The sequence below is a fragment of the Fukomys damarensis genome, unplaced genomic scaffold (genome assembly GCF_012274545.1).
Source record: "Fukomys damarensis isolate Sample0158 unplaced genomic scaffold, DMR_v1.0_HiC HiC_scaffold_39, whole genome shotgun sequence".
NCBI lineage: Eukaryota > Metazoa > Chordata > Mammalia > Rodentia > Bathyergidae > Fukomys > Fukomys damarensis.
Window position 1 is genome coordinate 128,052,846 of NW_022900951.1, and position 26,162 is coordinate 128,079,007.

Below are 26,162 nucleotides of genomic sequence, written 5' to 3' on the forward strand. Positions count from 1 at the left end.
GTGTTTTCCCCCGGACTGCCGGGCTTAAGCCTGCCCCGACTTCAGTCTTCCCTTATCTCCTGTTTGTTTCTTTTAGTAATTGTTTTGCCAAAGAAGCATAAGAAGAAAAAGGACCGGAAATCATTACAAGAAGAAGATGTAGCTGTGAGTAGGATGTTTTACTTTACTACCATGTAAAGTTTACTTAATTAACAGCTAAAGAAAATTCCCCCGGACTGCCGGGCTTAAGCCTGCCCCGACTTCAGTCTTCCCTTATCTCCTGTTTGTTTCTTTTAGTAATTGTTTTGCCAAAGAAGCATAAGAAGAAAAAGGACCGGAAATCATTACAAGAAGAAGATGTAGCTGTGAGTAGGATGTTTTACTTTACTACCATGTAAAGTTTACTTAATTAACAGCTAAAGAAAAGTAGCTTTAATGTTCCAAGAAATGGGCTGTCTTTGGGTGGTTCATAGAGAACCAACAAAGCGCTGAAATAATAACGACCTCAGGCAGCCAAAGTTGCCAGTTATGCTGTATATACTTTCCTAAGTGGTATTTGGCCATACCAGCGGTTCTCCCTGAATTTCTCTTCTTTGTTCATCCCACAGCCATACAGTTACCCTTTTTTAAATATTTGGATGCATCTTAATTGCATGCCACTTTTCTTAATGAGCTCATGGTTGGTTTCTTCTCTTTCTTGAAGGCCCTAATGAAGAGGCATAGAAAGCCTCATTTTCTGTTTGAAAAGCATGCACTTCTGTAGTAGAAATGGAGTTGTGCAGAGTCAGGTGAGTTGGTCTAATAGGTTATGTTTCTGTCCTGTGGAAGGAAATACAACACGCTGAGGAATTTCTTATCAAGCCAGAATCCAAAGTGGTTCAGTTGGACACATCTCAGTGGCCTCTGTTGCTCAAGGTATGTGCCATGTGCATCTAGTGAGTGGCTTTCTGCATTTGTACAATGGCTAAACGGTTGGTTAAGAATGCGTACTGTTTAGCATCTTTGATCTTAGTAAATCACCAGATGATACAGTATAAAGCACAATTTTTCAAGGTGTCTGAAGTGAAAGATCACGTTATTCAGTATTCCCAACCCTTATAGGACACAGTGTTAATGGCACCATAGTAGTAAATTGCCGTCAGTACTTGTGAACAGTTTAGTATCTCGTCTGAAGATGAAGCACATCTTGTCAACTTGCACCAGTTTGAGTGCCACACTTGAAATAGGAATACTGTAGTGTTTAAGAGCTTTAAAGCCTGACCCATTTGGGTCAGATTGTATGTGACCTTGGGCCATTAACTTACTTTTCTGAGACTGCTCAAATCTTGGAAAGATGTGCTGAGGGTTACAGAACATGGTTAGCCATAGTCCTGGCATGTTGTAATATGTCTTAAATTATCAGCTATTATTTGGGGGTTTAAATGAAGTAGTTGAGTAATGGGTTGAATTACAGTGTTTCTATAATTTTCACATTTGAAATGGATACCAGCAATGAGACTTGGAGAACAATTTAGAGTTAGCCCTTGACAGAGAGTTATTAAACCCCTACATATGGATTGGTGAAAGAATGAGGTTTGCTAATACTATTTAACAAGAGTTTGAGTTTCTGCTTGGCTAGATAGCACGGTCGTGTAGGCCATACCTGCTTTTCTGACCCTGGAAATGTGCTATTAAACTGGGTAGGAAAGGTCCCTACTGTGAGGCAAAATACCATTGGGGCACGGGAGGTGGACATTAAAAACACTGCTATTTGTAGTAAATACCATAATGAAGCTAAACTGGTGAGAGCTCCTCCCAACTGATGGCCAAGCCTCAGAGAGGGCCTGAGAAGGAACAGCTGGAGAAGGAGCAGAGACAGGAGCATCTGGAGCAGAAACAAGCTGGCTGTGTTGAGAAACATTGCCAGTCATTCCCAGTTTGGCTCTCTTCTGTCCTTGAGTAAATCAGAGCTATTCCATTTTTTTAAAGTTCACAATGTTACTCAGTGAGGAAAAAAAAAGTTCATAGTCTTGCATGGTGAAACCCAGTTTGTTCTGAAGTACCCCAGCAAATCCCTAGAGCACTGAGTTAAACCAACAAGTGAGCAAGTTTGTCTTCTTTTTTACTAATATTGGGGATTTTCCCAGTATCTCAGGAGGCTTAATAGCCTGGCACTGAAAATAATGGTAATCCAGGAGCAGAAATACAGATTTATAAACTTGAAGGGTTACCATGTCATGGTTGATGGTGGTGCTGTTGTTTTACACATGTCCATGCTATAGTGTTCGGTTTAATTGTATCACATCGTTGCTTTCTAGAACTTTGATAAGCTGAATGTAAGGACAACACATTATACACCTCTTCCTTGTGGTTCAAACCCTCTGAAGAGGGAGATTGGGGACTATATCAGGTAAGTGTCTGGAGTAAGCACTGTTCACACTTAGGTTCTTTTCCGTTGTTCACAGAGGTTGTGGCATCTTAGAATGGCTTTGCCCTGATCATATAACTGACATCTGTGGTGAACTTCTTTTTAACTCTTTACATTTGTTTTGTTTTAGAGCACAAGAGCAGGTAGTACATGAATGTCTTTTTCCATTCTAGGACGGGCTTCATTAATCTTGATAAGCCCTCTAACCCCTCTTCTCATGAGGTGGTAGCCTGGATCCGACGAATACTCCGCGTGGAGAAGACAGGGCACAGTGGCACACTGGATCCCAAGGTGACTGGCTGTTTAATTGTGTGCATAGAACGAGCCACTCGCTTGGTGAAATCACAGCAGAGTGCAGGTATGTGGAAGAGGGGTGAAGGGCTGGCTCCCTGGAGTTGGGAGGGCATTCTGCATTTGCCTCGCATCTCTGCTTTCTAAGTTCCAAATGCTAGGCATGTGCACGCTGAGCTCACTACTCCATTCCTAGCACAGGGACAGAATTCTTTCAGGTGCTGGGCATGTGGCTCCTGGCTTTGCTCTTTGTGCTTTTTGCCTAAAGTGCCCTTGCAAGGCATTTTCCAGTGTGGCTCTACACTGGGTACTCTCCCTGTCCCTGTCAGCACACTGAACCCTGAACTCCAAGGTGAGAGAGTGTCTTTGACATTTCTCTTCCTCATAAGCACTGGGAATGTGGCTTAATAAAAATATTTACAGAAACACGAAGGTCAAGTTGCCTGCTTTCTCTGTTATGCAAAATGGCATGATTGAGCATATAAAAACAGAGAAAACTCAGTGGCCACACCTGACTACTCTTGTCATTTTTCAGGCAAAGAGTATGTGGGAATTGTCCGGCTGCACAATGCTGTTGAAGGGGGGACCCAGCTTTCTAGGGTAAGTGTGCAAATGTAGAGAAGGCACCTTTGACCTCCAAACATCTGCAAACAGACCCGCTTTCCCGGTGAGCCTCTTGTTCCCTTTCAGTGGGCTTCTTGGCCAGCCTGGACATAGTCTGCAAGTGGCCAGGACACTGTTCCACCAGGTCTCCTGAGGAGGAGGCTCTGGTCAGCACCATGCCTGCCCCGAGTTGTGAAGAAAGAAGCAGACACCGAAGGGGCATTTTAGATCTTAAGTAACTGAAAGAAACTCGGGTTTTCTTTGTGTCCTTAGACTCCCAGAATATGCCCTTTACTCTTATCTAAGAGGACACATGATACGAGCGTCTCGTTTGCTTTGTGCTTGTTCGTAGGCCCTAGAAACTCTGACGGGTGCCCTGTTCCAGAGACCCCCACTTATTGCTGCAGTAAAGAGGCAGCTGCGAGTGAGGACGATCTATGAGAGCAAAATGATTGAATACGACCCTGAAAGACGATTAGGTGAGTCATTAGGCAGGCCCATGACGAGCTGGATGCCCTAGACCACAAGTAGTGGGGAGAGATGTACTCTTGGGAGGTCTGTCCTGTTACTAAAAATAGATGCCTTTAGCACACTGTAGTTTTGGCCTGTGTCCATCATCTCAGTTTTGATGGCTCATATGGAGAATGACAATTCCTCAATCAGGAATGTGTGTACTCTGGAAACCAGGTGCTGCTAACTTTATGTGTGTGTCTCAGGGATCTTTTGGGTGAGTTGTGAGGCCGGCACCTACATCCGGACGCTGTGTGTGCATCTTGGGTTGTTGCTGGGAGTTGGTGGTCAAATGCAGGAACTTCGGAGGGTTCGTTCTGGAGTCATGAGTGAAAAGGTATGCCATTATGGGGCTAGAGACTTCCATATCTACTAGCCCATGGTGGGATTCTGCCTGCTTCATGTCCGGTGAGAGGCAGTTTCCAAAGTGTTGAGTTCAGTTCAGGGCCACTTCCCTGGTCTGTTAATTAAACTTTGGGACATTGAAATGGGCTACAGGTGATGATTGAATAAAAAATATATATCGAGTTCATCTCTGAGCCTACAGAATTGCCTGATGAGGTCTGATGAAGCAACAGTTAAAGATACTCAGAAGAGAGAGGCAGATCAAGAGAGATTGGAGACTCCTAATGAACTTGTCCTAGCAGACAAGTTTCAGGTCTGGTGGGTATTTGAGCTATGAAGACACTGAATTCTTTTCATACATGGCTGCTTTTCAGGACCACATGGTGACAATGCATGATGTGCTCGATGCTCAGTGGCTGTATGACAACCACAAGGATGAGAGTTATTTGCGGCGAGTTGTTTATCCTTTGGAAAAGCTGTTGACATCTCATAAGCGGCTGGTTATGAAAGACAGTGCAGTAAGTCTAGATCAAGAGTTCTGTTTAGATAGGATGCAACTCCAAAGATAGGACATGGTCCTTGTTCTTAAAACTGAATTCCTCTGAAAAGAAATGAAACTTCGGCAGTGCAAACTTTTATTTATCATCTTTGGGGATATTTTGTGAACATTTTTTTCTTCCTAGTTGCATATGGTGAATGATGGATTCTCTTTGTTAGTGGAAACATGACTAAAATTTCTTGACATCAAAGCCAGATATATTGCTCTTAAAAACTTAATGCCAGGCCTACTTTCTTTTCGGAATAAGGCAAATTAAATTCTGACTTCAGTTCTCCCTGAGTAACTTGGTTTGAGTAATAGACTCTTGGTGGTACATACAGTTTTCCCTCTTATGAGAAAAGTTTCAGAGATACAACTATTCTATAGGAATTTTGAAAAAGTTATGTTCAAGTAAATTGTAATCTGAGGCAATACAATAGAAATTTAAAACTGAGCCGGGCGTGGTGGTCCACGCCTGTAATCCCAGCACTCCAGAGGCTGAGGCAGGAGGATCCATGTGAGTTTGAGACCAGCTGAGACCCTGTCTCTAAATAAATAAACAAACAAACAAACTGAGTTTATTAAGCCCTTTTCTTGGCATATATACTACATAGCTTTATAATCAAGAAGAGTCCTGTTAATAATGCAAGTAGCCCGTAGCACATGCCTGTCGTTCCAGCACTGGGAGGCTGAGACAGGAGGATTGCCCCAGGCCAGCTAGGCCAGCCTGAACTACATGCTGAGACTGTCTCAAAAAAAAAAATGCAAGTCAATATGCAGTTATTTTAGTTGAGTTTCTTTTGTAGTAATAAGGTGATTTAAAAGTGAGTTTCTTATTCTAAATAGTCCAGCATTTTAAAAGTAGATTTTTATTCCTCACTGTGTTATCAGAGAATGAAGCCTTTTATAAATTAAGCTTGTCTTTGTGGCCCAGTGCATCATCAACTTTCTGTGTAGGTACAAACATTTTTTTCTAACTTGAGGTTGGGAATGGGGATGCAGCTTAGTAGAGTGCTTGCCTAGGGTGTGTAAGGCCTTGGATTCTTTACCCAGTACTGCAAATGATAATAATTTGAAGTTGATAATTCATATTCAGATCTTAAGTTACATAGAGATATTTGGTGCATTTTATATGTTCTAGTCCATAAATTGGAGAAGCATACTAGAATAGCACTAAAAAAATTGGAAAAAACCATGTAAAGAGTAAACAGTATACTTGTGATGTGCCCTCTGTGTGCTAGGGTCAGACAGCCGGCTTTTTGAATAAATTTGCGGAATATAGTCCACAAAAATACCTAGGGGAGTGAAGACAAGATGGCATGAGCCCCGTGATGTATTGGGTGTCATCAGACTCCCAGAGAGATGGCCTTAACTTGTATCCATTGGCCAGTGAATTCTGTGCTAAAACTGCTGTGGTTGAGCAGGCCTGGTAATCTTATTTGCAAGTTATCTTGAAAGCAGAGCCTGTTATTGCCTGTATATCCAGTAAATGTTTTGTAGCCTGTTAGAGATTAGAGAGGAACAGCTCGGGGAAGCTAAGATAATCCCATGGAAAAAGCAGAGCCTAAACATCTGATTACATAACTTAGCGAAGGGGGAGGACAGTGTTCTGTAGCAGCAGAAGCCTCATGAAATCTGAGAAGTAGCTATTCAGTTGCCTTTGATGTTTTGAGTGCTGTATGTAGAAACCTTTGGGCAGTGGCTAGCGCACACACTGGATGTTTGCTGCTGTCCTTTGTCCCGTTGGGCTCTTGATACCATTAGCCCCATCTCCCACTTGGGCCACCTCCTGTTATCTGCCCCTGATGTGGTTTGGGGGTGTGACCGAGGGCAGCAGCTGGTGGCTTCACTAATGATGCCCTTGTCCGTGCAGGTCAATGCCATCTGCTATGGAGCCAAGATCATGCTTCCGGGTGTTCTGCGCTACGAGGATGGTATTGAAGTCAACCAGGAGATCGTGGTCATCACCACCAAGGGGGAAGCGATCTGCATGGGTAAGGGGGGGGTGTCGTCCTTGTTTCCGGAGTTGGTTCCTTTCTGCCCTGTCACAGCTAGGCTGCCTGAGAGCAGTTCCCTTGATTTGATCAGTTTTGGTGTTTTGTGTGGTATGTATGGGTGGTCACAAGGAAGGGGAGGCGAGCGGGGTTTACCTTTATGTGCACATAGGCCCTTGGATCTTCAGGGAAAAGACAAGAACTCACCAGTCAGGAGTAGCCATGGTTGGTTGTCATAGTGATCAAAATGAACAGCCTTTAGTTAACTCCTTGTCTGCTTTTCATGTAGCTTGTGATTAGTACTAGTTTGTGTGTGTAAGTTTAGCTAGCCACTGTTGGATTGTCCCTTACAACTTTTTAATGCTCTGTAGCCCGTATAAATCAGAGCTACTTATTTAATAGTCCTAATTTTCAGCAGAAATAAAGCATGTCAGCAGGATCCCTTAAAAATTTAGCATCCTTCCCAGAATAGAAGATTTTCTCCATATGCACATCATGAACAAAAGAAGTTGCAATTACAGTAGGAGAGCATGGTGCTTTAAATGGATTTTTTAAAGGCACAAAATGGTAGAATTAGGGCTTATCAGTTATCAAATGTTTCCCCTTGCCATCATTTTTTCTTTCCAATGTCTGCAGCTATTGCATTAATGACCACAGCAGTGATCTCTACCTGCGACCATGGTATAGTGGCCAAGATCAAAAGAGTGATCATGGAGAGGGACACTTACCCTCGGAAATGGGGCTTAGGGCCCAAGGTGAGTGGGAGTGGGCTTTGGGTTTTGCCAAGGGTACTCTGTTTTGCTGCAAACCCGCATCACGGCTCTGGTGGGTTCCTGCTGCCACAGGGGTCTGGATTATTGGTTGCTGGTGAGCCCTTTCTTGGCCCTAAGAGATTCTGTCTTAGTAGTGGGAAAGGTTGAGCATTACTTAGATAGCCGCACAGTAGGGTGGCAAGTTTTGGCCAGGACAGTGGCTCTGAGGAGCACAGAGAGGCACCTGGTATCTAGAGAGTCCACAGTGGGGACTGTGACCTGCTCAGGGCTATGGGTAGTCTTCTCTTAAGCCAGTGTGGAGGCTGGGTTAGGTGCTGATAAGGTGGGGAGGGGAGGAGAGTTCAAGGCAGTTCTGCGGAGCTTGAGTCCCTGCTGAGTATATGCAAGTGAGAAAAACTTGTGCTGCTCTGTGTACCGGAGTCTGTGTAAGCCATGGCGTGCGCTTAGTTTCCATCTCCTGAGTTCACATCTTTCTGATGGTGAGGCCCTGATGTCCCGCTAGGCAAGTCAGAAGAAGCTGATGATCAAGCAGGGCCTTCTGGACAAGCACGGCAAACCCACCGACAACACCCCTACCAATTGGAAGCAGGATTATGTCGACTACAGGTGAGTCTGCAGAGCCGAGGGGACAGGACCGGGCAAGGCTGATTGAGCAAACGTGCCCTGCCACACCTTGCTGGCCCAGGCCAGGTCTCAGCTGTCTCTGCAGCGTGGCCTGAGCTCCGGAGGGAGGCAGTCTGGGCTCTCTGTCCAGTCTTAATGTTTCCACGGTGTCTTTAGACCTGCTGGGCCTCACTGCGTGACAGAGGATGCAGCAAAACTACCAGGTGAGGCTGTTGAGTGGATTTGACCCATTATTTCCTGTCCTTTCTTAGTGATTCCAGCAAGAAAGAAGCGGTTGTTGAAGCAGTAAAACCACCACAGGTAGTTGCTGAAGTGGCAAAAGCCCCACAGGTAGTTGCCGAGGCAGTGAAAGTCACAAAGGTGAGTGGCATGATGTGACCCTCAGGAACGGGCACCAGCATTGGGCTTACGTTGGTGCTGTAGTCTAGCATAATGCTGGTCGGGGCAGTGGGCTATCAGATTGTGTTGCTTCTGTGTTCCTGTCAAGTCTGCTGGGGCCAATGTGAGCTCCCCCTCAGCTGTGGCAGTGACCTGTTATTCCAGCCCCCATGCTGGGTCTGCACAGAACTCTTGAGAACAGAGTTGCCAGAGACCCACACACATTTCTAGTCAGCACCAGTACTTAAAGGGTCGAGTTGAAGCATGTCATGATAGCCTGGTTCCCCGGGGTTGGGGACTGGCATTAGAGCCCAGAATGGCATATGTGCACTTGGAAACCTTTGGTTACTGGGTAACCTGTGCTGTGTTGGTGGAGCTTCTGACTTGTCAGGTGTCAACTCCAGCTCTGCCTGCCTTGTGTGGGACTTGTGGGAACATTCCTAGGTTCTGTAACCCAGAAATAGCTTCTCAGCAAAGCATAACTGTTGGGTCCAGTTGGGGATTTGTGTTTGATTTCCTGCTTTTTGACTTACTGAACTTTTCATGTCCATTATTGCCCGATGTCTGACTTTGATCATTTGTTCTTATGTCAGCGGAAGCGAGAGAGTGAGAGTGAAAGTGATGAGACCACTGCAGCCACCTCCAAGTTGTCCAAGAAGGAAAAAAAGAAGAAGAATAAGGACAAGAAGGCCAAAGCCACACCCGAGAGTGGGGGCGAGCCTGGAGATGGGGTAAGGATGAGCCAGGGTGGGCTCAGTCCTTGGCTAGGGAAAAAGACAGCTGGCTTTGTTCTGCTGGGGCAGTGGCCTTGTTTGCCATGGAGGGATGGACAGATAGGGTACCTGGCATTTTAGAGGGGTGGCTTACAGTGGGAATTGTGTTGGGGGTAGGTGGGTGGGGTGTGCACTTTGTCCCGCTTGTGCAGGTAGACCAGTAGGGTGTCACTGTTTTTCTCTGTAGGACAGTGATACCTCCAAAAAGAAGAAGAAGAAAAAGAAAGCAAAAGTGGTGGAAGTGGTATCTGAGTAGCAAAGGCTATGTTGAGCAGTTGTATCCAGGTGGCAGGAAAAATGGAAGCCTTACCGAGAAGACACAGTTCCTTTTGTTGTTGAGGGAGTAGAACGAAGGTCCTGGAAAAGGTGGAGAATACTGGCACATTTAGCTGCTCCCTGAGTCCTCAGTGGTGTTACCTGGTGTGCTCATCCCATCTTGTCCTGTTTTAAGGATATGGGTGAAGGAAGAGGCACATTTTATGCCACTCACCTGTCTGCCCGTGTGCATTGGGAAGCTTCGCCTTCAGTCCCAGTACTGCCCAGTAACTGTGCAGCTGTTTACTAATGGTTGTTTTTAACAACATTGTAGTCCTCTCCTGGTGTGCTGCTTTTCTTAGCCCTTCTAAAAGGTTTGTAAAAATTATTCAGTGGATTTGTGTACAACCATCACTAAGTGAAAGAATGGAGCTGGCCCGTGTCGTTCACTGGGGCAGTCTTGTCTCTGACGTCCTTTGAGGACATTGGTGTGTTCTGGTGGCGGAGTTGGTGTCCCTTTATGTTTCTGACCCAGCTGTCATTCCTTTGTGCACTTCTCTAAGCTCGTATGTACAGCAGCGTTCACCCAAATTCATCTAGCTACTGTGTTTGTGGTGGAAACCAAGCTGTTCTCTTTTAACCCTCATTTACTTTTGAGGAATGAATTTGCTCATTGCTAGAAGAATGTTGTGATTTTTACATATTAAAATCAATTCATGACTTTTTTAAGTATTCCTGTTGGGTTTTATAATTTTTAAGTGATCTCAGACTGGCAGAACAAAGTATATAAAATATTTTGATTAAAAATCTGGGGGCTTTTCTGTCCTATTTGAAATTTGGTTTTCCTTTGTTTGGCTAGTTCTACATTTCTCTAATTCTGTCTTTCAACACTTACCTTGGAGTCTATCATGTGGGGTGAAATCTCAGAATAGAACCGTGTCTCGGAGGAGGCCTGGAGTGGAAGGATATCCTGGCATGGAGGGGTATGTACATTTGGGCACATGTGGGCTTTGATCAGCAGGAGCCTGCCGAGGTTGCCACTTTGGGTCCTGAGGGCAGGTGAGTGGGGAGAAAGAGATGGAAGTCCTGTTTGGCACGCAGCAGCAGAGCCCCAAGCTGTAGGCATAGGTTCAGAGGGTGCCTGACAGATTTATCCTGGCCTCTGCTTCCCCAGGCTGCCCACCGGGCCCTTGGCAGAAGCTCAGACATGTGCCCACAGTGCCTGCACTGGAGTCCTAAAGGGCTGTTTCAAAGACACTGCTGTGTATAATCTCAGCCACATCTGGACCCCAGAAAGGCACCTTGCATTGATGCCACTGCCCAGTTTAAATAAAGCAGGTAGCACTTCCCTTTCTAGAGGTGTGTGGTGCAGATGGAAGCCGAGTCACAAGGTCATTGGTGTTTTCACAGCCACATCTTTATTGCTTTGAGGGTTTCCCTAGAGCAGGTAACTTGCACGGCTGTTTGATTTGGCATTTTAGAAAGTTGCAAAAGATGCTTTCTCCAAAGTAAAGACTAATGAGATACCCGGTGTAGCTGAAGGTGGAGAAGCTCAGGCTTCAGGGGGACAGGACCCACCGCATTTTTTGTGCATCTTTGATTAGCAGTTGCATTTTGCTAGAACTTCTTATTTCCAGTTTCCAGATGCCTTTTTGAGATCCAGATGAGTAGGACCCCATCATCAGGAAAAGCAAACCCAGCCCTTTGGGAGCCTGAGTGAGGAGATGGCCTTAGTGGCCTATCAGGACAGTGGCAGAGAGCCGGAAGCTGACAGAACTAGTTGAAGCAGCCCTTTTTTCTTAAAGCAAGGGAAGTGGAGAGAGGCACACTGGTTCCCCTGTGCCGCAAGCTTAGTAAACCCAAGAGACAGGCACCCACTGTGGAGAGCTGCACGCCTGCTCAAAGGCTTCCTGTAGTTTCTGAAGGGTTTCATCAACACCGTTATTGACCAGAGAGAGGTCAAAGTAGTGAGCATACTGGCTGCGGATAGCCTCAGAGTCCTTCTGCAGCTGCTGCAGGGCTTCTGTCTGCAATGAAGAAGAACCATGGGTGAAGCAGATGTTGCACCCCCAGCCCAGAGAAGCCAAGGCTGGGTTGTAAACAGACTAACTGCTGCTAGCGTTGCCAAGCTCATCGCCCACTTTTTTTCTTGCCATGCTGTGGGTTGAACCCAGGGCCTCACACATGCTAAGCAAGTGTTCTACACTGACCTACCCCGGGCCCTCCACCTGCCCGGAGGCCCAGACTGAAGACCTTGGCTGCCTGATAGGCAGTCAGTCAGGAACACTTGCAAATCTCAGACTCTCAAGCTGACCCAGTATAAACGGAGTCTTCTCGGAGACCCGCAGCCAGCAGACATGGACTTCAGCACCTCGCCGATACTGTCTGTGCACGGCGATGCCATTCCATAGTCATGGGACCTGTCACTACGGGCCTCACCCCAGATCAGCCGCCAAACAGTTCAACGAAAAACCTGAAAATGCCTGCTAGTTAAAGACATGCCAAAACGGGGGACAATATTTGCAACATATCACAAAGGGTTAATAAAGAATTTCTAAGAATGGGTTTAAAAAAAAAAAAAAACAGCCAGGAACCCAGTGGAAAACTTAGCTAAGGACATGGCCAGATAATCCACAGAAAATACAATGGCTCTTCATGGCATCAAAAGATAGTTTCTTACAGTAAAAGAATATGAAATACCATTTTCCCCACTATCCAACTGGCAGAAAATAAAAATGACAGATACGCTATGGGACAAAGTGAAGCAGGTACTCACAGGCCTCCTGTCCCCACAGCTGACCCACCCCCAGTGGGGATCAGTGCCACCACCCTCCCCTCCCAAACCACATCACCACCTCTGCTGGGACCCAGCCACGCCCCTCCAGGACAGTGACAGCCCCGTTTGGTTTGTTCCCGTTACCTAACGGGCAACGTTGCCGGGGGAAGAGCAGCTCTTGAGCAGGTGAAATGTGTGTCCTTCATCTCCTTGGCCTCAGAGGAGATGCAGCAGTCCGGTCATTCACCCCAGCCGAAGGAACCCCGCCACCCTGCAGGCCACACCCTCACCTGAACACCCTGGTCAGTGGGCGCAATGAACACAATGAAAGGTGAAAGCTCTGCTGTCCGAACAATCTTCAGGGTCTAGAAGTGGAAAGGGGAATGAAGAAGGGGAAAGAAAAGAAACAGCTGTCGAAATCCATTGCTTTTTACCAGTAAGCAGCTTTGGACTTCACCAATCCTGAAACTTTCCATCATTCCCAGTCCTACCGCCCGAGTGTCAGGCTCACCCCACTAAACACAGGGAGCAAGCCCAAGCTCCCAAAAGATTGGTTCCAGGAGCCTGCTCTGCACGCCAGACCAGCACTCCTGCCTTCCTACGCCTCTGTACCTGGGGCTCAATGTCGAGGATAGCAATCTTGTCCTGTTTATGAATCTGGTGCACGGTTTCAAATTTGGTCCCAAACATGTTGCCCTGGTAGCTGCCAAACTCCAAGAACTCGTTGGCAGAAATGTTCCGTGTCATCTCCTCCGTTGAGATGAAATGGTACTCTTTCCCATCTTCCTCACTCTTCCTCGGTGGCCGTGTTGTGTCTGCGGATAGGGACAACAATTTCTGATGAGCTTGGGTCCTCGCCATCTCTGAATGGCTTGGCCCACGTCGCCTGTATGGGGCAGAGTGTGGCAGAGGGTGTCTTCCCGTGGGCTCCTGAAGGGTGACAGCAGCGAAGGCCAAGAAGCCTCCCATCTGCCCAGAACATACTTCATTTTCAAGCAGCAAAGCCCAATGTAAGAAATTGTATCATTTTCCCTTTTCTCCAACCACCAAACCCACAAATACTGATACTCTCAAATGACAGCTACGAAGTATCTTTTAGAGATCTCTGGCCTGGGCGTAGTAGTGCATGCCTGTCATCTCAGCTCAGTAGGCTGACGCAAGAGGATCCTGTGAATTCAAAGCCAGCCTGGGCTATATAGCTCGATCCTGTCTCGATCCCCCCTTCCCACAGACACCAAAAAACAGATGTCTGAAAAGCCAGGCGTGGTGATATAGACCTGCAATCCCAGCACTTCCCCACTTACTCCTCACTCTGTCCCCACGGATAACTCTCAGTGACTCGTGTACAAAGGCAAAACAACTACTAGCAGGTTCACAGTGTGGCTTCTATGTCACTTAGCAGTACCTCTAGGAATATCCACAACACAATTGTATACGTTCACTCCTGGGAGCAGAAGAAACGGAGGTACTTTGTATCTAAGGCTGCTACCGTGACTGTTCAGGCCTTTCCTAGCACTGCTTTGATTTAGAAGGTATTTCATGAGAATCAGAGCAGCCTAAATGTCAAACAATAATGAAATAGCCAAGGAAATAACTGCACATTCAATACCCAAATAGTTCTCAAAGCAATGTAGGCAGACAGTAGAGGGCTACGAGAAAGTTTTATAAAGTAAATTTAAAAATATAATATGTATATTTTCTTTTTTCATGTAGTTCTGAGGATTGAATTAAAAGCCTTTAACATGCTAGGCAAGTGCTCTACCACTGAGTTACATACCCAGCCTCCCCTCCTTTTTTTTTTTAATAGGGGCTTCTTAAATTGCTCAGGCTGGCACCAAATTTGCGATCCTGCTGCCTCAGCCTCCTGAGCAGCTGTGATTACAGGTCTGTGCCACCACACCCAGCTAGTGAATTTTAATTTTTTTTTTCGTTTTTTGAGACAGGGTCTCACTGTGTAGTTGAAACTGACCTGGAACTCACTATGTAGCCCAGGCTGGTCTCGAACTCAGAGCGATCCTCCTGCCTCAGCCTCCCAAGTGCTGGGATTACAGGCGTGTGCCACCACACCCGGCTTTTAATTCTTAATAATATTTAAAAGCACAGTAAAAAATATTTACTACAGCTTCTGTTATTATTGGTATGTAGAAGAGAATAAGACAAGTTATCTTGTTAATTGGAGCAATGGTGGGTATAAAATTTTCCTTCCAAATTTTTAGTATTTACAATCAAATATTTAAAAATAAAACTACAAAGAAAGACTACATGGCATCTAAGGAAGAGTGGATAACAACCTGCGATGCGGATGCTCCATCCTGCAGACTCCCTCTTCCCCTCCAAGGCATCCAAGAGCTACTTACATGGGGCAGGGTACACGAACTTTTCTGGATTCTGGCTGAGCAAGGCATTCTTAATGTGGCTGCGACCCACCCCGCTGGCCCCTGTGTGTGGGGAGAAAAGGAAACTTGCTCACTAACCCCAAAGACAAAGGTGGGGACAGGAATGGGGAGGGGACAGCTGAAAACGAGCTAGTGTTGCACGTGGGTTGGGTTCAGGGCCTTTGAGCTGCCAGAAATGGGACCACCAAGTGGCTTCAGATCTTCTTTATCCACTTGAGTTAGGAGGAGGCTTTCTCTAAGGATTAAGGGTCAGGACCCAGCATATAACTGTCATTCCATAAAAGAATCAGCTAATGTAGGTTTTCTATTTTATAAGTATATTCGCTTTTCTGAGTTCCCAAAAGTAATGGAATGAAATTTAAGTCAATGTTTTTGGTGGGCGTTTCCCTCATAACCTAACAGGTCCTCTAACCAACCAATGTTTTGACTCTAAGGAGAGGAAGGTGAGCCACTCACCACAGCCATGGCTCCCTGCCTGGGTCAGAGTCATCTGGGGACTTATGGGTGACTCTGCAGCTCACAGGACTTCTGAGGACCCTCACGAGGCTGTAACCAAAAGCCAATCCCTGGCACACCCTACTGCCAGCCACACAAAGAGGGTCAGGACCAAATGCAGCCAGATAACAGAAACTCCATAAGGTTCAGTTGCACATGTGAGGTAGACCCAGGTGGAAAGTTCTTCCTATCTGCCCTATGTGGAGAACTCCATTTCCCCTCAGTGCCTTTTGGGGGGTGAGTGCAGAATGTGAGTGGGAAGCAAGGACAGAAATGTGCTCTGGAACTGGCAAAGCAGTGAGAAGATACCGATCAACACCAAGGTCTTCCTCTTGAACGCAGGGAGCCGAACAACTTCCTCATACGAAACAACATCCAACTGGTCAAAAACTAGAGACAAAGAAAACGAGTCAACATTCATTCCCAGAGCGTGGCTGGGAAGAGCTGGCCAGGGTTCAGGAGCTGACACCCAGCCACGCAGCGACGGGGAGGCTGGACACGAGGCCGGGGACGGTGGTGAGGAGAAAGACTTCAGACTGCATTTGTTTCTAACGTGAGAAGGGAGTTTTGAGCAAGGGACTGGTATGATCTTATTTAGATTTTGAAAGGCTAACCCTTGGCTACTCAGTGGGAAGTCAGGCAAAGGGGCTGAGATCAAGGCAGTGGCACCCTAAGCTGCACCCAACCCCATGCCTCACTGTTCTAATTGTGGGGAATCTGAACTGAATGTCATCTTACTGGGAACGAAGCCGGCTATGCCTAATCAGACACGGCAGGCTGCTGTCTGGGAAAACTACAGATGATACTGATGAGAATTAGGAAGAACAAGAGTAAACTAACCTGTCTGAGTAAACTGAAACACACTGGCATGTTCCATTGGGCCTTGATCCGGTTTCCTCAACAACTGGCATGTGAACTCTTGACACGACTGTCTGCCAGCTCTTTGGACTCTGATTTGTCCTAATGTTTTGGACTCTGTGCTTTCATTCTTCTTCCTCTGTCTCTTAGCTGACCTTTCTGGTCGGCTGTACTTCTCCCTCCTCCCTAGTTTCAGTAACCTAGTGACTCCTGTTTCCAACCTAGATGCTCGCCTCGGATGCAGTTCCCCAGGGCGTGCAGCTTGGCTGTGTCATGGGCACTTCAAGCTCAACGATACCAGCACTGTCTCTGCACTGCCTTACCTCAGGGACACCATCCACCCCTCTGGCCGCCCTTTACCTCCCAGGCCACAGCTACTTCTGTGTAGGTTTCAACATGCCTGACAACTTTGGGTTCTACAATGTGCTCATGGTCTTTCTCTCTGTCTAGGATGCTCTCAACAAAGCAGAAGCATTTAATGAATGCTAAATGAATGGTAGACTACAGTTCATTTGTTATCAGCAACCTGCTTGAGCCCACTTTTAATGCCTCCATATCCATGGGCTCTGCATCCTCAGATTCCACCAGTGATGTGTTGAAACCATCTGAAAACAGTGGGTCTGTACTGAATATGTACATACATTTTTGTGCTTGTAATTCTTCCCTAAACAAATTCAACAACTACTTAGCATTTACAGCATTTTAAATGAAGGACTTAGAAATCTGAGGATTTAGATACACATAGGGACCCCTATGGATACCGACAGACCACTGCCATGTTTCCAGGAATGGGAGGTTAAAAAAAAAGCCAAAATGAGTTCTGGAGAAAGCAGGCTTGTCTTTGTGGCTGCCCAAGGCTTGTGGCCAGGTGACGCTGAGGTGCTGTCACTCTGAGGAAGAGTGTGGGCCTGGTCCATTGCCTTCCTTTCCTACCTGCTGCCACTGGACCCCTGACTGCAGTAGTGACGAAAAGCAGAACACGTGCTGATTGTGCTCCGCCCCACTCCTCCCCTGTGCTATTTAAAGAGCCCAGGTACCAGGCTGGAGCCAGCGAAGCGGGGAGCTCAGAAAGCTTACTTGAGCTGTGCTTGGCTAGGTACTTGTCTTTGTACTTCTTCTTCTTCCCAAACGGACTGCAGCTCGGGGCTTCACTTGGAGCAGACTGAGCCACGCTCGCCACTCGCCTGGCGGGAACAGATGACCAAAGTGTAAAAGCCACAGGTTCATTCAACTGTCCTGTAAAAGCATGGAGTAAGCCATTTCCTTTCTACACCCAGATTCCAGACTGACTCACGCCCTTCACTGTGCACCAGCCCAGACGCCTCGCACGGCGTGGCTCCAGGGCTTGCCCACTCCACTCCCTCTCCTCCTCGGAGAGTTTTTATGTGGGCATCCAGAGACCCTGCAACGGAAGTTTTTCCAGGAGGAAACACCCGGACCGTGTCCTGCCCTCAGTGCAGCGTGACCATTCTGGCTGGCTCTGTCCACCTCCAAGGTGAACTCGGGAGGCAGAGTCCCTGCCTTAGTTTGGGTACCACAGGCAGGGGGCCTTGGATCTGGCATCCAAACCACAATGGGAAATATACTGTCCATTGCAATCCTGTACCATAATGGATATATCCAAACAGACGTGCACACATACAACTAGGACAACAGCTTCTATTACTATGAGTAACATACGCTAATATTTCTACTCGACGTTATTTTTTAAAAGAAATAGTTGTTGCAGTCCACCAAATTTATTTCCTGCCTTGCTAATGAGCTGTGGCCCACAGGATCACCTCATATTTTCCCACGTTTTTACCAGCCATCTGTTGCTCCTGACCTTGCAGGGTTCCTTGCAAGGTGTTGGCTCGGAAACTGACCTAGAGGCCACTGTCAATGTGCTCCAGGCTTTGACCAGTATCACCCGGAGTCTGCTCTGTATTTCTTCTGTTGCTCTAACGCTCAGTTTATTTCTACGAGGCACATCCTGTGGTCCAGTGCCATGTTTATAATTTCCCTTCCACTGCATCATTCCTGGAGATGAGATCAACCAGAACTCTAGTTTCAAAGCGAAAGACTGGTATATGAAAGAAGACCCTTGAAGCTGTGATCTCTCTGCGGGGCTTATGTTGCAGAGGCAGAGGGAGGGCTAGTAGTGAATACGGACCTTTCTACCACTCCCATGGCCATGTGGTATAACCTAGCACTAAGTGAGCCATCTGACATGGGGACAGGAAGTATTTCTCCTATGTGCCAGGAATCTGTACAAAAGACACATTCATCAAATGTGACTACTTCCTGCAGGACTCTTGGATGTTGAGTCTTCCCAGAAACAGCACAGAGTGGAAGAAGGGAGGCAGATCAGGGAGGGCTTTGTAAATGCGGGGGAAGCGTTTGAGAAACCAACAGCCATCAGTGAAGCTTCTCAGCTTGCTGTGGGCCCTCCCTTGCCCTTAATGCCAGGGGAGCCAGGAGGCTGCCTAGGAGAGATGGCAACGACATGCAAGAAACGAGAGCCATGAAGCTAAGTGATTATCTGTGTCAGGCATGTGCTTTTCCCATTTGCAGAATCCATCTGCACGGAGGCAGCTCACCATTCCTGCAGCTCGGGGGAAGGGATCAGTCCTGCAGACTCCTTGGAGGAGCCTTCCACCCGCCCCTGCCACCAGTTGCTGTCATCCTTGTTGATGATCTGGATAATGTCCCCAGTAACGAACTTTAATCCCGCCTCCTTGCAAGGGATCAGACTGTCCTTTTTGGGATCGTAGTCAAACTGTGCTCTCATGAACATCTGAAAAAGAAGGCAAAGGAAACTGCAAGTAGCAGCCTCAAGAGAACGATCAGCCTGAGAGCGCAGAGAGAGTCCTGTTGCCCCGAGTTCATAGAGGATAAACACTGGGGAGGCAGGAGTGGTGGGGGAGCACATAAGAAAGGGAAGCTGGAGAGCAAAGTGGGTGCAAGTGGCTAGTGCTTTGTCTGTACAAGGTCAGAACTGATCGCTGGAACAAGGAGGCAATGAGATGCCTTTCTGATCAACATGTTTTAAATTACTGGATCTGTGCAGTGTGTCTCAGAGTACAGAGCAGCTACTACCTGAAATGTGTGTGATCTCTTGACCGATATGTTAAATAAACTTGGTAGACCTTCTCTAGAAGACAGTCTAAACAACGTGAGTGTGCCCCAAGTCTTCAAACGTTGATGCCCTTCCATTCCCCCTCTAAGCATTTATCTGGTAGTAGAACAGTGACATATAGATAAGTGTGCACATCACAGCACTCTTGAAGCACTTCTTACAAGAATGAGGTAGCGGACACAACCTCATTTGCCAAGAAGTGGGAATTGGTTAAATATGGTCATCTACTGAATATGTTACCACGAGATCATAAAACAGCAATTTACAGAAGAATATTTAATGCCCTTGGAAAATGCTGCTGCTGTGATGTTAAATGAGAATGTCATTAAACAAAAACAATACCTAGTATGCTCAAAATTAAAAAAAAATCAGTATTGATTTATGCATAGAAAAAAGACAGGAAGAAACTATGCCAGAATGTAATACTGATAAGCTGTGATAAGAGTGAGAATAGAGAGTCAAATGCAACCCAAAGAGAAAAAAATAATAAAGAGCAGAAAGAAATGAAAAAGAAAATAGCACTGAGAAGATCAAGGCAAACTCAATTCTTTGAAAAGATTAATGATGCTAACAAAACAGAGAAGACAATTTACCCACAGAATTAAGGGTCTTTAATTGCACCACTGTGGCTGCCTCCGTATCCTGAATTGATTCAAAATGTTGACCTTTCAAGATCATTTTGACTTTGGGGAAGAGCCAGAAGTCGTACCGTGTCAGATCTGGTGACTAAGGTGGGTGAGGGTGCACTGTAAGGGCTTTCTGAGCTGCCTTTCTGTTGGATGGCGCTTGGCAGCAGCATTCCCCACATTTTGGTTACACTGTGTAAAGATACTCAAGAGAGAGGACTTCGGGAATTGCTTCAGCAAGTAGCAAGAAGGAGGAGATATAATGTTTAAAATGAGGGAGGAATCGTGACAATGTGTCTTTTACGGTAGTACATTTTTAAATTTAAATATTTGCTGTACATTTTGCTTACATCTTATCTATCTATCAAAAAGAATTATGAAAATTCTATTTATTCCACTGCTTCCAACAGAGGGGGGGTGGGGACAGAGAGAGACAGAAAGAGACAGCGAGAAAGGAGGAAGACAAGGAGGAGAAGGGAGAGGAGGAGGAGGAGAGTGGAGGGGAAGGTAAATTCTTCTGGTAAATTCTGAAACATTATGTGGAAAAATAAGAATAATTTCATAGAAATACAAATGACAGAAAATGATGGCATTTCTCGACTCATTTTATAAATCTAGCATAACCAAGATACCAACATGCAACAAGAATCTTATACTCTTTCTCAGCAATAGAGACATAAAAATCTGAAGCAAAACATTAGCAAATCAAATACAGCAATGTACAAAAAGGACAATCACAATCATACAGGATCTAGTTCAGCAACACAAAGCAGAAAATCATATGTTCTTCTCACTAGATGAAGAAGAAACATTTGATAAAATTCAAAGCCCATTCAAGATTAAAATTCTTAGAAAACTACTGAAGAAGAACTACAAAACCCTCACGATATATTATACAAAAAAGCAAAGAGAACAACTCCTTGACACTGGAGCTAGATTGTTTCTTCACCATCTGACCAGCCCCAAGGGCCTGGCTGAGCCTCCAGTCTTAGGGGGAGCGAGTCCCTGGGCTTTGATTCTGAGAGAACCAGCTCATGTCTGATGGGACCTTGAGCCATGCAGCTGCACACTTGTGAGATACTTAGAACTCTGGAATTGCATTAGGTGTAATCAAATCTCAAGGAAAATAAAACAGAGAGAACGGCGCCACCTACCTGTAATACAGGAAGACGACTTTGCTGGTTGGGAATTACTTTTAATGAGATCATTCCTTTGGTTTCTTTCTATTAAAAAGAGAAGAAACAAAATTATAAGGGAAACTAAACTGAATGATTTCAGGTTCTGTAAAGTCATTTACCCCATCACAGTCCCAGGTTCTCCCCTCAGCAACCATCTTTATCCTCCATTTAGAGATTTGTGTAAGACAGTTCCTCCTAAAACACCAGTATCATGTGTCCCAAAAACCAGAGTAACACTATGAAAACACACCAAGAAGAGTAAAGAAAAAGCTAATGCCTTCATCCTTCCACTCTTTATTTTGAGGCAGGGTCTCACGATGTAGCCCAGGCTGGCCTCAGCACTCCTCTCACCTCAGCCTCCAGAGTGTGGGATGACAGGCCTGCACCACGGGGTTGCCTCATTCCACTCTTGACCCCCACAAGGCACTAAGAAGTTCCTACAGTGAGCCCTGGCACACATAGTCACACCTGCTGCAACAGACACCGCTGAACGTATGTCCCTTGAAATAGGGAACGAGTTTAGCATCTCAAAGACAACAAGTTAAGGTCCTTCCCCATACCTGGGTGCCTGCATTTTTCCTTCACTGCCCTCAGCAGATGCTATCTTGCCTTAGGAGCACTGTGATTAGCTTTCCCCACACAGCCAGGAAACATGCAGCCTTCCATGTATTTCCCTATGCCTAACACAAGTTACACCAGCCTCAAGACTTCAGGATCTAAGTCACGTAGCCTGGTCCCCAACAGCAAATGCAGAGATTTTCATCTTTTTTAAGGCTGCGAGAGTATTCCACTGTGTGTACACCACAACCCTCTTCCTTGAACACTGATTCTGTGCCCTAGCCACTGTGGGTAATGCTACAATGAACAAGTGTCTTTTCAAAAGCTTACTGGCCATCTGCTTTTTCTTATTTCTTTTGTCTGCTTTTCTATTTAGTTGCTTATATTTTTATAATAAAGTTTAGAAACTCTTTACAATTATTAATTTTTTACCAGTGTACATCTCCTTCAACAAGGAAGTTATTTTCATGTGTTCAGTGTTAGAACCCCATCTGAGGGTCTGTTTGCTGAGGTCACTCCTGGTACTAAGTACTGTATTTCTCAGGATCCCAGCAAGAAATAGGTGACACATGCCTGCGGCCCTAGGTACTAAAGAGGCTGAGGTAGGAGAATTCCAAGTTCAAGGCCAGCCTGGGAAACTTAGCCAGACCCTTCTCAAATGAAAAAATAAACAGCTGGGTATGGTGACTCATGCCTGCAATCCCAGCACCCTGGGAGGCTGAGGGAAGAGGATCACAAGTTCAAGCCTAGTCTAGGCAGTTTAGTGACTGCATCACCCTACTAGAAATAAAAAATAAAAAGGGGCTGGGGATGCAACTTAGTACAAACATCATAGATTCAATCCCCAGTACAGGCAAACAAATGAACAAACCACCGGGGATGTAGCTCAGTGTTAAGCGTGAACCTAGGTTCAATCCCCAGCACTGCAGGAAAGGGGCAGGGGTGCCGAAAAGAGTTTGATGGAGGAACCTTCACATATGTGTGGGCATCCTCAAGCAAGGGTGTACGAAAACCGTGCCTACAGGAGAGGGTCTGGTCTTCACCAAACTGGTCTGGTGGGGAAGGAGCAGGGATATAAATAACCTGATCTCTTCTCTCATTCTCTACCTTGTTGCTGAACCCACTGAGCCCAGCTTACACAGTGATGGAGTCAGCACACGGCTGAGTAGAGGAGGTTGGGCAAGAATCAGGAAGGCTCAACAGGGCACTCAGTGGAGACCCCCTGCTCAGTGCTGCACAGACAGGTGTCAGGCAGATTCCAACAGTACTCTCAATGGTGCATTTGTAATTTCCTATTCTCTCTTCAGAACAGGTCCATGAGGCATGGTTAAGGGCTGCTGTCTTTACTTTGGAGATGAGAAGACAAAGATCCAGTGATATTAATTCACCCACTAAAGACCAAGGTCTTCTTTCCCATACCCCAGACTGATATTCCTGGTTATTTGCCCTGTTTTAGAGTTTCATCAAACTAAAGCAGAAAAATGTCATTTACTACATAGAATAAATATCAGAAGTGATCACAGTCCTCTCGGTAAAGTATAAATACTTTGGCAGAGGAGCGATGTACACCGGTATCAAAGTCCATCAAGACTCCGTAAAGACATTCATTTGTATCTAGCATAAAGAAAACCTACCATGGCCTTCTGCAGCTGATCTACCGAGTGGTTAGTCACATTTGTGCCATTGATTTCTAGGATCTCATCCCCCACATGAAGGGAGCCTGCGAGGAAACAAAAAAATGAATGCATAAAAGGATAAGAGTTCAAGCAAGCTGTCAATGTAACTCAAGACAGCAGAGGAGAGGAATGTGACCTTGAACATGTTATGGGACATAGTGTGTGGAGTACTCAGTTTTAAAACATCAAACTATAAGATACGAATAAATATCCTTTTGAATCCCTCAAAGGATGTATTAAGGCAAGCACCTTGTCCTTACATTCCTGAACCTAGAATGACTCCTGACTCCAGAAGACTCAGACACACCAAGCAAAGCATAGTACTCAGTAGTCTCATTCAGCAACAAGTTTAACATTCCTTTGTTATTGTTTAGCTGAAACTCCCAAATGGTAATCAATATTTGGATTCTATGTGAAGAGTGGTTACCAATATCTGTGTTATGTTGGATACCAAAAAACTCTAAACATAAAAGGGTGAGAGTTAATAATGCAGGAAAAACTCAGCAGCATAGCTATAACCCTAACATTAGGAAAAGTTCCAGGCAGGGCTCAAAGAATGGCATGAATCAGATGGCTAAGCTCTGGCTACCATCAGCTGCAGCAGGCATGTCATATTCTAACCATCATGGCATGTCATATCTAACCATATTGCTCTGGATGGGCGTGGTGGCACATGCCTTTAATCCCAGCACTCAGGAGGCTGAGGCAGGAGGATCGCTGTGAGTTCAAGACCAGCCTGGGCTACATAGTGAGTTCCAGGTCAGTCTCAACTACATAGTGAGACCCTATCTCAAAAAACAAAAACAAAAAACAAGCATATTGCTCTGTTCTGGCATTACCCTCTAAAATAGATTTGACTAAATGATGCTTGTAAAAATCGATGGTACTTTACCAGTAAGGCAACACAACAACAACATCTCTTTATGCAGTTTTAAATTGCTCCAGTATGGTAGAGATGATCTGTTTCCTGCACTGCTGTAGACTCAAAGTCTGATGCAATGGGCTGCCTGCAGTAATGCTTCAACTATTAATTAACTAGAAAAATATCAGCATAAAAAGGTGTATAGGAAGGCTCAGAAGGAGAGATGGTAGTGCTGGGGAATTTGTATTAAATTTGATCATGCAGTTTTCTAAAGAGCCACTTATGAAGACATGCACATACATACACACAGTTACAAAAATGCTATTAGTTTTGAAGATTATAACCTTCATGTCCCACATCAATGAACAGGGAGTAAATGATTAATCGCAGAATAAAAGCCAATCTAGGACCTCCACAGCATACCCTGCCTATGGATCATGCCACCATGAAGAATCCGGGCCACGGTACAGGACTGTTTTTCATTCAGTTTCAGAGTGATTCCCTGAAATAAAAGAAATGGCACAGTAAGTTGTAGTTAAAGCTCTTTTGGGGGTTATCTTTAAAAGAGCTTAAGGAAGCTTCTCAGGAAAAATTTTTCCCATTTATACCTGGGCTGGTCCTCAACTAGAGCAGGCAGGGAGGGAGCTTGCTCTGAGAAGAGATGGAGACAGGGACTGAGAGACACCGTGGTGGAGTTGGCTGGAGCCTTCTCTACTGACTCTTGTGGCCCAGAGACTCACACAAGGGACAAGTAAGTGGTGGGCGACAATATGACAGGGGATTACCATGGGCTCCTCTGTGACCTTCTCAAACTGTATGAGCCGTACTCTCCGCACCTCCTGCCCCTTGGCCTGGGCAGGGCTCCCTGGGGCTGTGGACCCGTTGGTGTACATATCCTCAGTGACTGCATTCAGCTGGCTGGACACGGCCTGCGGAGTTCAAACAACAGAGCAGTGGATGAAACAAGCAGCAAAGGCTTGTGGTCAACCCATTATCTGCAACTCGAAAATGTTCAGTGTCACTGTAATCAGGGAAAGAGAAATTAAATTAAAAACTCAATAGGTTACCATTACACACCCACTACAATGGCTAAAATGCAAAAGACAGATGATACCAGGTACTGGGACTCTCATTCATTGCTGGTTAAATGGTACAGCCACTGTGGAAGGCAGTTTGGCAATTTCTTCTATAAAACTAAGCACACACGCGATGGTCCAGCAATCCCACTCCCAGGGATTGCCCAAGACAAAACCCAACATTTGTCCACACAGAAATTTACACATGAATGTACATAACAGCTTCATGCTAATAGCCCCATACTGGAAACAAGTGTTTTGGCACAGGAGAATATATAAACCAGTCGTGAATACTATTTGGCGATGAAAAGGATCAAACTATCAATATATGCAATATGGGTAACTCTCAGAAAAGTTACGTGCCGTGAAAGAAGACTTACAAAATAGAGTATATACCATATGATGTGATTTATGTAAGATTTTTAGGACAAGTAAAACTATTGTAAAAAATTAAAACAGTGGTTGCCTCTGATGGGATGTAGGAAGGGCTGGCTGGAAAAGGGTACAGAAGAACTTTTGGAGATGCTGGTAATATTCTGTATCATGATAGGGGGTTGAATTACATAGATTTATGCATTTGCTAAAGTTCATCCAATGGTGCACTTAAGATCTGTGCATTTCACAACATGTAAATTTTACCTCAAAATAACCCATAAGCAAATATTGAACTCTAGCCAATGATATGCACGCTGAGGCTTTTGAGTCAAGTGCTACAATATCTGCAACTTATTTTGAAATGCCAACCCCACCCTGAAAAAAAAAAGCAAACAGCAACTATGTGTAGTAGCACACAGCTGTTATCCCAGCTACTTGGAAGGATGAGGCAGGAGGAGTAGAGCAACTTTGAGGCTAGTCTGCAAATTTAGCAAGATAGTGTTTCAAATTTTTAAAAAAACAGAGCTGCAGATGAAGTTCTGTGGTAGAACACTTGCCTAGAGTACATGAGGCCCTGAGTTCAATGCCTTGTACCACAAAAAAGCAGGATGGATGGATGGATGGTTTGGGACATAATGAAGACAAAGCAAACATAGTAACATGTTAAGTATAGAACCTAAGTCATGACTACATGGATG

General features: G+C 45.5%; 2 protein-coding genes and 1 non-coding gene across 3 annotated transcripts in view; 2 read left to right on the forward strand and 1 right to left on the reverse strand.

The window, feature by feature from the left end:
- Positions 1-10,195, forward strand: part of Dkc1 (dyskerin pseudouridine synthase 1) — a 30,928-nt gene extending 20,733 nt beyond the window's left edge. Inside the window, exons 4-17 of the mRNA XM_033760528.1 lie at positions 196-344; positions 808-894; positions 2,277-2,368; positions 2,560-2,744; positions 3,213-3,277; positions 3,633-3,759; positions 3,997-4,127; positions 4,510-4,653; positions 6,547-6,667; positions 7,304-7,422; positions 7,943-8,046; positions 8,316-8,424; positions 9,036-9,173; positions 9,403-10,195. Of these exons, the coding sequence (XP_033616419.1) occupies positions 196-344; positions 808-894; positions 2,277-2,368; positions 2,560-2,744; positions 3,213-3,277; positions 3,633-3,759; positions 3,997-4,127; positions 4,510-4,653; positions 6,547-6,667; positions 7,304-7,422; positions 7,943-8,046; positions 8,316-8,424; positions 9,036-9,173; positions 9,403-9,471 (1,640 nt within the window). The 3' untranslated portion in view covers positions 9,472-10,195. The remainder of the gene's footprint in view (positions 1-195; positions 345-807; positions 895-2,276; positions 2,369-2,559; positions 2,745-3,212; positions 3,278-3,632; positions 3,760-3,996; positions 4,128-4,509; positions 4,654-6,546; positions 6,668-7,303; positions 7,423-7,942; positions 8,047-8,315; positions 8,425-9,035; positions 9,174-9,402) is intronic.
- Positions 4,211-4,339, forward strand: LOC117284858. The gene has a single exon (XR_004515928.1). It is a non-coding gene; the product is annotated as a small nucleolar RNA SNORA36 family (small nucleolar RNA).
- Positions 10,196-11,065: 870 nt separating the features above from the next.
- On the reverse strand, positions 11,066-24,959 carry Mpp1 (membrane palmitoylated protein 1). Its single transcript, XM_033760147.1, has 11 exons — positions 24,799-24,959; positions 24,437-24,515; positions 23,110-23,195; positions 20,894-20,962; positions 18,575-18,771; positions 17,073-17,179; positions 15,447-15,527; positions 14,604-14,684; positions 12,859-13,061; positions 12,537-12,611; positions 11,066-11,497 (listed from the first exon to the last, which is right to left on the reverse strand). Exons 1-11 carry the CDS (start codon positions 24,904-24,906, stop codon positions 11,321-11,323), a joined length of 1,263 nt encoding a protein of 420 aa, XP_033616038.1. The 5' UTR covers positions 24,907-24,959; the 3' UTR covers positions 11,066-11,320.
- Positions 24,960-26,162: the final 1,203 nt, after the last annotated feature.

Bases quoted from the DNA above. Each gene is read 5' to 3' on its own strand.
- Mpp1 (XM_033760147.1), bottom strand. From the start codon at position 24,906: ATGTACACCAACGGGTCCACAGCCCCAGGGAGCCCTGCCCAGGCCAAG. The intron at 23,196-24,436 runs GTATGCTGTGGA...GTTTCCTCGCAG, and splicing joins TGGCATGATCCATAGGCAGG to GCTCCCTTCATGTGGGGGAT. The intron at 13,062-14,603 runs GTAAGTAGCTCT...CCCTATCCGCAG, and splicing joins GTTCGTGTACCCTGCCCCAT to ACACAACACGGCCACCGAGG.